The 10793-nt window shown below is 29.0% G+C and overlaps 1 protein-coding gene across 2 annotated transcripts; it reads right to left on the bottom strand.

The window, feature by feature from the left end:
• On the bottom strand, positions 1-3138 carry LOC137813290 (Hyp O-arabinosyltransferase-like protein). Of its 2 annotated transcripts, none has more exons than XR_016518857.1 (8): positions 2440-3138; positions 1600-1667; positions 1294-1495; positions 1112-1209; positions 935-1014; positions 606-677; positions 365-478; positions 1-266 (listed from the first exon to the last, which is right to left on the bottom strand). XR_016518857.1 is itself a non-coding variant. In XM_068615415.1 (8 exons), exons 1-8 carry the CDS (start codon positions 2830-2832, stop codon positions 213-215), a joined length of 1071 nt encoding a protein of 356 aa, XP_068471516.1. In that variant the 5' UTR covers positions 2833-3138; the 3' UTR covers positions 1-212. The 2 variants fall into 2 exon arrangements, 1 of the variants encoding a protein (XP_068471516.1); XM_068615415.1 differs by having other exon boundaries at positions 945-1014.
• Positions 3139-10793: the final 7655 nt, after the last annotated feature.

Genomic DNA, 10793 nt, shown 5'->3' with positions numbered 1-10793 from the left:
TTTTAATGAAATTAAAGTGAAGAAAATTTTCATTGTAAACAAATAGTTAGCAGCAGCTGAACGCAAGCATTCCGTGAAACCACACGTGACAAATTCCCATGTTTGAAGCACAGCCCCAACTATGTACGAAAAATTAGATAAATACACAAGAAGTGGAGTGTACAATGCAATCTCCAATGATTGTAATTTGTAACCACCAGTAGTCCCTACCACTACCAATTCGGAATACTTGCTGTGGCTTCGTTCACCATTTTTACGAGAGTCACCTGTTAGGGTTATAGAGCTGAATGTTAAAATTCTCCGGATAATCGTGAAAACATTGAAAGAAGATGTCTCAAGAGGCGCATAAGGTGAAATTACATACCACACTTTCTGGAACACCAGGTGGAGGCATTGTCAGATTTTTCGGGGGGACAACTTTATCATAAGATCTTTTATCAAACCTCCACTCTCCAATCTTTCCATAAGTCAGCTCACCCTAAATATACATTGAGTCACAACTCTAAGCAATAAAATAGAAATTAAGATGTACTTTTTCTTTATTAGTTTCACTTCTTTTTCGTCTTTTCCCTTATTTTTCAGATCGCATCAGAATAGAAATGTACCTTCATGTTATAGTCACAACCATATGTATAGTGAATTATGTATGCCTTGCCAATTTCTTTGTCCCACGGAGGCTGAAACGCATAATAAACAAACAATTGTTAGCAATTTGACGATAGAGAGCTTTCGATGAATTGTGCGTTTTATTGAAAAATTATGAAATTAAAAGGAACGAAGAATAGACAAAAAAAGACTTTAGTTTTTAATAACCTTTACTGGACATTCTCAAATATACTCATTTTCCTCAGCTACTAGTAATGGACAGACACCAAAGGTCCTTGTATAATTTGCTTAGGAATACTGGTCGTAGAAAAAATATTAAAGAAAGAACCTTATTGAACCTGAATCATGAAGTCCTTGTGTAATATGTTACGAACACCATGAAGAGCAGATGCAACAGCATAAGCATACCTAAGTCAACGATACAAAATAAAAACATAAAAAGGTCACATTGTTGTAAGTTTAAGAAAGGATAACCTGAATAAGAGAAGGAAAACAATAAAATTACATTTCAAGCACCCATCCAAAAGCTTTATCAGTTTCAGGATCCTTTTTCATTGCCAGGGAAACATTCATCCAAGTGGGAGAAATCTTCTTAAGGAATTCCTAACATTCATCCACACAAAATTTATAAAGTGGCACCAAATCAAGAGTATTCATTAGTATCACAGAAAACTAATTGACAGGTACCTTCCCAACAATAACTGGTGAATTCCCAATTGGATCAATATTAGTTATTGGTCCCTTTTCCTCAGGGAAGTACTTTCTTAGTACTGTTTCATACTTCTTAGGCTCAATGTAGAAGAAAGGGAATGCAGCTCCTAGCCCATCTGTGGCTAAGTTGGGTATAGGTTTGACAATTATATGATCTGGCTCTGACATCAATATGTAACTGATATACAGTGCAAACAAAAGTCAAAACCAAATTCCCAAGAGAGAAAAAGAGAAAATTATCGCAGTCTTGAATGTAGAACTTTAAAGTTAAGCAGCTCATACTCTTCTTTAATGTCTGCCTTTTGAAGCCACTGCACAAAGGCCCATGGTCTATTAAGGACAATGTATCCCTGTTACAGAGTGAAGATGTGTAAGAATTCACAAGAATAAGGAATAAACTACTGATTTTGATACCTTACTTACATATCAGTCATTGACTTAAATTGATGTTTTTAGTCCTTCAATTATTCAAACCATTTTTATGGTAGGAACTAGCATTTCATAATCCACATCTGGAGCAACTATGATTGCATTTCCAGCAGCTATTTTTTCCCATTTCAGAAATAAATTTGAATTTAGACTCGTCAACAATCACTGGGAGAAACCATGAAATCTTATAATTTTGAATTTGAGTCAAACTCCATCCCAAAAGTTAGTTAAGGCATAATAACTGTCCCTGCTTATATACGCTATTTTATTTATATCATTGGGTTAATACAAGATCTCTAACAGAATAAGTGCAATCGTTTAGAAATTAAAGCACCCATATGAACATTTTCTTTCTTTCTTTGTTCTGAATAATCACAGTCATTGTGGTACAGAAACACAACCCAACCTAAACTAACTAACAAAATATCACTTGAAATTACAAAAACAAAAAGTCAACATATTACCATTTTGTAGGACAACAGTTCAAAACTTTTTTACAGTGTTTACCATTCCGACAAAATTCATACGATTTTTTAATCATTCAGAAATTGAACCCCCCATATAAAAATTAATTTTTTTTTCAACTTTAGAACAATTACATCCACAGTAACAGTAGAGAAACGCAGCACAGAACACCCAACCCACAAAGCATAATTGTGCAAGAAGCAAGAGAATTAAGAAGCAAAGCAAAACCTGATCCATCCCAGCAGGTAAAGGCTGAGCAACAAAGGTGGGGATCTCATCCATGAACTGGTCAGGCTTCCCAGAGTGAAGGATCCGAGTGAACCCTCCCATCCCAGATTGGGGTGCATCCTTGAATTTGTTGTACCAAAAGTACATCACTCTGCACTGCCACGTGTTGTAGACAGAGTCAGAGGCAGTGACTGCAGTGTGAAAAAGCCTCTTCTTTTCAGAGGATGATCTGCGCAGTGGCATCTTGATAAGGGGATCCACCGAAATGGAAGGGCGAGAAGGGCCAGGGAAGTCCTGCTTAAGAGGGGCATTGGCTGAGATGATGATGTTGTATGTTATCAGAGCCACTGAGAAAGTTATCAGAATTGTGAAGAACAAATTGCCACACCCCATTTTCTAATTTGATTTCCCTTTGTTTCAAATGTAGAAAGCAGAAGCAGAAAGAAGAATCTTTCTTCACAATTATAGAGAATAGAGAGTAGTTGGATTTGACATCAGAGGCGGCTTGGTCATATTTCTTCTCTTCTGTGTCCAGTTGTTCTGATGAAATCAAATTAAACTCCAAAAAGTCTTCTCCAATTTATCTTTTTCATTTTTCTCTTTCCATCAATAATAATAATAATAATAATTGTAATAATAATAAGAAGAAAAAGAAGAAGAAAATGTATATCTTTTATGTTCTTCTATTTTGTTTAGATTATGCTGTTGTTGTTGGCAAAGTGACTACATATGGTCAACCATCGCCATCAGAGTCACCATCTCTTTTAACAATTTTTTCACTTGCATTAACTAATTAGGTGTATATTTTAAAACTTTAATTTCTATGCATTCAAATTTAGGCTTTTGGATCTAACTCAACTTTGGATGTAACTCAACTACATAACTCCTATTTATGCGATATAGTTAGTTATGTTGGATTACATAATTGAGATTGCATTTAAGAGTTATTCAAATTAGAAGCATTTTTTAAAATTTCTAAGAAAACATAACTTGTTTTTTAAAATAAATTTAAATGTACTTTTAATTTTACATATTAGCATGTCCCTAAACTGTTTCCCGATATAACAACTAAGACGATTAGAAATATCGGTAATTAAAACAACTTTCTAATTTAGTGTAAAAAATTAGAGGGCAAACAAATTAAAAGAATCATAATTATTCAAATAATTAATGTAAAATTAAGAAATATAATTAGCTTTATTGAATTAAGGTATACAACCTATACTACGTAAATTAATCATTATTTTAAATGCTATAAATAAACTATTAGTTTTAACTATTGTTAATGAACTTTTGAAATTAAAGTGATTAATTATATATTTTTATATTTTTGAACCTTTCTTTTCGAAAATATACATTTTAATTCATCCTTTATAAATTTTAGGATAGGTGTAACATGCAAAATATTTATTAAACTTTTAGTATGATTTGAAGAACACTTTATTTATTTATTTTCCCTCTTAAAATAACGTTTTTTTAATATTTAATATATATATATATATATATATAATTTCTTGAGTTGTATATTTATTATATGTTTAGTTAGAAAAAAGTTCATCACGTAGTTTTTTTAAGAGTTTGTCGAAATGAAGGGAGAAACATAAAAACATTAAATAATGTAAGACACAAATATTTTATATAAAAGATGATTTGTAATTTTCACTTTATCTTATGAGTGAAATATTCATCAAACAAAAAGTACACACAAAGCTTTAACTTGTACCTAATGAAAACATTATTTAAGCTTATTACCGTGTTGCAAGGAATGCTTTCGTCTTTTGTCTATCCAAATTATCCACCACAAAACATAAGTCTATATCGAACAAAAATTGTTTTGTTTCTACAACCATCCTAACACAACTTATTATGGTTCAGTTATATGCTTTTTACGATAGTTGTTTCTACTTCGTTTGGAGTAAAAAGTTATCTAACATAGTATTGTGATCACTACAAGAAAAACGCGAATTACATACGGATCAAAATCCGTATGTAAATTTTGGCACCAAAATATAAAATGTACAATGAATGAGATTCAAAGCCAAGTTCCTTCAGATAAATCAAAGAAAATTTAACCACTACACCAAGCAAATGTTTTAGTATGATTATGATTTTTATTATACTTATTATTATTAACAATATTAATATTAATAATATGAATATAATATTAATAATATGAATATAATATTAATAATATAAATATAATATTATAATAATATTCATAATAATATTCATAATAATATTAATAATATTCATAATAATATTAATATTAATAATATTCATAATAATATTAATAATATTTATAATAATATTTATAATATTTAATTTTATTATTGTACTATGGTCATTGTGTCATTTCTTATTCTCCTATTAACTGCTCTTAATTTTTTTTCCATTTTATCCTTACTTAATAATTTATTGTATTAATTTATTTTGGTTATTAGGACGTTTTATAATTTCAAAAATTAATAAAATAATTTTTTTAATTTTAATTGGAGAGTGGAGAGAATGGAGAGAGAGGGGAGAGAGTGGAGAGATTGATTAGTTACTTTTCTGTTTAAAAGATCTTGTCTATTAAATAAAATTAAAGATATTTGTAATATTTTGTGGACCACGCAGGAGAGTGGAGATTTGGTACGTTACTTTTCTGATTTAAACTGATACTTATTTTTTATTAAAATTGATTTAAGAAACCGATTTTCTATTTAATTATTTGTTCGGTTGAGTTTGTAGTTTTAAATAAATTTTAACTATTACCAAATACATATATTTTTACCCTGAATAAAATATTAAAAATTATAAAAAAATATTAAACTCAAATTCTATTTAATTATTTTGTTACGTTGGCTATATGTGGTCTATTATAACGATTTCCACCGAGGGTGGTAAAATGATGTCTTGAGCGGTTATATATCCAGGACCTTTGAAAGAAATCGATGCGTCTTGTATTCCATACATATTACTTTTCAATACAATTTCTTTCAAATTCATTAAAATTTCATGGACTGATTCTTCAATACCTATTATGGTAGAATATACATGTTCCCTCTATTTCTCCGAGTAAAATTCTTCGGATTGCAATGCCTATTGTATCGGCTTGACCTTTCATAAGTGGGGACAGAATAAAGCGTCCATAATAAAGACGCTTACTGTCTATTCTTGATTCAACACATCTCCATTGTAGTGTCCGAGTAGAGACTCTTAATTTCTCTTGAACCATAGTAATCTATTATTTTGATCAAACTCTTGACTTGTTTATTTCTCTTGAAATATTTTTCATGTTTATTTTTAGTTTTATACACGTCTTTTTTAGGAGACCTACATCCATTATGTGGCATAGGAGTTACATCTCGTATAAAATTTAAGAGTATACCACTTCTACGAATAGCCCTTAATGTTGCATCTCTTCCGAGACCAGGCCCTTTGATCATGATTTCTGCTCGTTGCATACCTTGATCCGATACTGTTCGAATAGCATTTCCTGCTGCAGTTTGAGCGGCAAAAGGTGTTCCCCTTCGTGTACCCTTGAATCCACAAGTACCAGCGGAGGACCAAGAAATCACCCGACCTCGTACATCTGTAATAGTTACAATAGTATTGTTGAAACTAGCTTGAACCTGAATAATTCCTTTTGGTATTTTACGCGTATGATTCCGCGAACCAATACGTACGTTTTTACGCGAACCTGTTTTAGGTATATATTTTGCCATATTTCATTATTTCATTAAAAAAAAAAATAAGTCTAAAGGGTATGGAGATATCCATTTCATGTCAAAAACGCAACGGTTTTGAATTCAAATAGCAATTTTGAATTTTAAATTTTGAAAATTCATTCATTCTCTTTACCATATGTAACTTTTAATTACCGCTCTCCACTATTTTATTAACCTACTCTTTACCTGTATACTCTTTAACTTATCATTTTAATGTTATTAAGAGAAATTGTTTTTGAAAAATAAAAAATACTGAAAAAAGAAACATACTCTAAATTGTTTTTCTATTTTATCCTTACTTAATATTTTGTTTTATCAATTTATTTTGGTTATTTGGACATTTTATAATTTTAAAAGTTAATAAAACAGTTTTTTAATTTTTTTAATTTAATTTTATTTGTTCTCACTACTTAACTGAGAAAAGTGGAGAGATTGGTACATTAATCTATTTTTATTTTTGTTCTCACTTAAGTGGAGAAATGGGTTACTTTTATCTTTTAAACTAATATTCTTCTTTATTAAATAAACGTTTTTTAATTTTAAAATTTTATTTTATTTGTTCTCATGGGCAGGTGAGTGGAGAAATTGGTTACTTTTCTGTTTTAAAACTAATATTCTTCTTTATTAAATAAGCGTTTTTTAATTTTAAAATTTTATTTTATTTGTTTTCACTTCACTTAATGGGCAGGAGAGTGGAGAGATTGATAAGGAAGAGTGGAGGGAGAGGGGTGAAATGTGAGTTTATGCACGGTTACTTTTTTTAGGCAAAAAAAATTATATATAAGAAAACTATGAGAGATGAAGAATATAGAAATATCTTAAAAACTATTGTCTAATGCTATTTGATATTCTTTCTACAGAGTCCCAAGTGCGCGCAAATTCAATTTTGGTATTCCTTCAACAAATTCAATTTTGGTGCGTTTTCTTTCATATTTCTCAAGCACAAGAGGAAGAAGGGGATAAAGAAGAAGAAATCGAGAAGTTCCAAGCTTTGATGCTCAGCGTGAGCAAACACCTTCATTGTTGACCCTTCCAACATCTAAATGCAAGCGCACACAGTCTTCCTTGGTTGCCACTATGTCTCCCGCCTCCTCAAAATTCTAATTTTGAAATTCTAAAATGTTCCTCTTCACATTTCATCACAGCCACTTCACCATGTATTCCATCTCCTCAATGCTTCAAAAACTCTAATTTTTAGATTCTGAAATGTGTATTGTTAATTTTCTTCATATTTCATCTCTTTTATTTATCTTATTTTGCTTTTCCTATTTCTTTAATGTATACATTTAATTTTATTTTTTCCAATAGAGATGTTTAGTTTATTTTATAAATTAATAACTTCAATTTCTTTACTCATTAAGAATCAAGGGATTCTCCTCTTTAACAACTCTTAATTTTTTCCCTATTTTATCCTTATATAAATATTTGATTATATTATGGACATTGTAATATATGTGGAGGAACAATTTTAAATTGAAATAGAGGTTGAAGACTGTTTTGAATTGAAAAAGTGGTTACTTTTCAAACTCTTGTATAGAAAGAAGAATGTCTCTTCAAATTTGAGAGAAAGAAAAATATTAGTGAAAATACTGGAGAAGATGAACAGTTTTGAATTGCAAAAGTGGTTAATGTGTGTGACATTCTTAGGAAATAAAATTTGTAAAGAATAAAACACTTAGAATGATGATCAATTACTCACATTGGTTAAGCCAATTCACACAAAGTATAATAATTTTACATAATAATGATAATGTCATTTTTTATTTATAATATACTATAAATTTATATTGTTAAGATTAGGGATGGCAAAGCGGGCCAGCCCGCCCCGCATTGGCCCGCCCCGCACTTGGCCCGCAAAAATGCGGGACGGGTTGGCCCGCCCCGCATAAGAGCTGGCCCGCAAATGCGGGCCAGCCCGCGTTTTTTTTTTAAATTAAATATTTATTTTTTTACATTTTGTTATTAAAAAATTGTCAAATTAAACCTATATATTTGTTATTATTAAACCTAATTTTTTTTCCTTCCTTTTCAAATATAGTCAAACATCAAAACATTAAGATAAATATCAAATATCACTATTTTTTCACTTCCAAAACATTAAAAATACCTAATTCCAAAACATTAAACATAAACATTAATTCAAAAACATTAAACATAAACATTATTGACATTCTTCCATTTCAATAACATTGGATGCCACCTTAGTAGAACCTTCATCCATTTTTTCATAATTATAATCTTCCCCTGCATATATTAAAACAATGACAATTAATTAATTAATTTTTCATAAAAATAATACAATAAAAATAAGATAACTTTTGGCTCAATTGAAGGCTTGGTCATGGGTAACTTCTAAAATACCCTCTGTTTACTTCTCCTTCTCTAACTGGTGTCTTGCTCCTTTATCGTGTTTGAAATCAATTTAATTGGCATGACCCAGTTAGGTTGCCCTGTTGCTACTAAGTGCCAATATTTTTTTCTTGCGGGTTTGCAAGCCAGCCCGCCCCGCCCCGCTACTGGCCCGCGCGGGTTGCGGGCTAATGCGGGTTAGCGGGTTGAAAAGATCATCCCGCCCCGCGTTTTTTACCTGCGGGCCGCGGGCCGGCCCGCACGGCCCGCCCCGCTTTGCCATCCCTAGTTAAGATAAATGTGCAAATTATAATATTATTTATTCAAATTTTAATATTAAACATAAATATATATAAATGAAAAAATAAGAAATGCGGATAGCGCCTGTGTTCCCGCTAGTATTTATAATAATATTTAAAATAATTTTAATTACAATAATAATATTAATGATAATATTTATAATAATTTTAATTATAATAATAATATTAGTAATAATATTAATTATATGAATAATATTAATAAATATTAATAATATGAATAATATTAATAATATGAATATAATTTATTTTATTATTCATAATAATAATTATATTAATATGTATAAATTATGTTAATAATAATAAGTATAATAAAAATGATAATATGATCAAAGAACTTGTTTGGTAATTCTTCCCCTGGGCACTGGAAGGACTTGGGTTTGAGTCCCATCCAGTATAGATGTGAATTATCGGGATGTTACTTAAAATGGAGAATGACATTTAATCTTGCATGAAGTACATCTAATGTTTTATAATTTTTTTATTTATTTTTTTTGAACTTGTGCTTGTTAGCACTATTTTTTTTAAAAAAAAAATTGTGTTTCTTAACATGTCTTTCTTTTTTGTTTGTTTATTTAATTTTTTATATTTTTAATTTTTATAAATTTAGATAGTGTAATTACTTAGTAACGGAAATCACAAGGGTCGTGGAAGTTTGAATTTCTTGACTCATGCTCTCCAGTGCAACCTTCTCCACGTAAAGGTCTAGTTGCTGCTTCAACGCCAAATCATCTTCATTGCTCACATCTTCCTTCTCAACATTTCACATTAACATCATTTATTTAAGCTCCATTGATTTAAAGAAAAAATATAAAATCAAAAGTGATTTATGTTGAAAAAGAAGTCGCAAAAAAATTTCTCATATTCTATAATAAAGAAATATGTTATTTTTCATTGGATTCCACATATTTTATTTTAAACTCATATATAAAAATAGAAGAGTGAAAAATGTAAAAAAATTGATATTTTTCAAAATTATCATTCTCTCAATCTTTCTCAATACTAACTAAATGAGAAACTTTGTAATTATATAATTATTTAATTTTAATAAATTTTTAAAATATCAAAATTCTTTTCATTTTCACATTATTTTCTTCTCGGACAAATGTATATATTTTATAATTTATTTATTTTTTTTACTTTTTTCTCCTACTTATTTTTATTTTTACTTCAATAGAAGAGAAAAAAAAAGTTACGGTAGCGTAACGGCAAAAATAAGTGACTTTTTCTTTGAAATATAATTTAGTATGATTATTATTGTTATCCTTATATTTCAAGAAGGAGCTGCGTTGACTTACAAATATTCCCACGTACACTCCAAAGAAAGATTAAACATATTTATGCAATCATAATTAACAAGTTTTTTCTGATACGGATATTTTTATATTTAAATAAAATTTATAAATAAAAAAGAGAATAATAGTGTTGTATTAGAATATATTAAAGATATATGGCTTTAAAAGTTGCAAAGCAACTTATGAAATTGAAATAGTTTAAAAAATAATATAAAAAGAGAGTTAAATTGTGATTCTTTAAATTTCTTTTGTCCAACATATTAAAACTATGATCTTTACTAATTTGTTGCCCAAGTTTTAAATTATGATAAAACTACTAATTTTAAAATAAATTTTTTAGAATTTTAATTTTTTTTAAACTGTTATTTAATATTTGAAGAATTAAATAGTTTAATATTTCATAAATACTTACATTTACTTCAAAGAATAATGAAATAAATTGAATAATAGATATATAATAATAATGATAATAATTTTTGTTAAGTTGACTCTCATATTCATCGCACAAAACTTATTATCTAGCTTTAAGAGATTAATGAGATTAAATTAAGTTCCAATTACAATGAAAAACTTAAGTCAATCTATTTTGATCAGATGGAGTTTGATTGATCGATTACTCCGATCAATTTAACAAACACTTCTAATCAAAATATTAAGAACTAGTAAATTAAATAAATATATTT

This window comes from Phaseolus vulgaris, chromosome 1 (genome assembly GCF_051622355.1).
Source record: "Phaseolus vulgaris cultivar YP4 chromosome 1, ASM5162235v1, whole genome shotgun sequence".
NCBI classification, from domain to species: Eukaryota; Viridiplantae; Streptophyta; class Magnoliopsida; order Fabales; family Fabaceae; genus Phaseolus; species Phaseolus vulgaris.
This window is presented reverse-complemented; position numbering and strand designations above follow the sequence as displayed.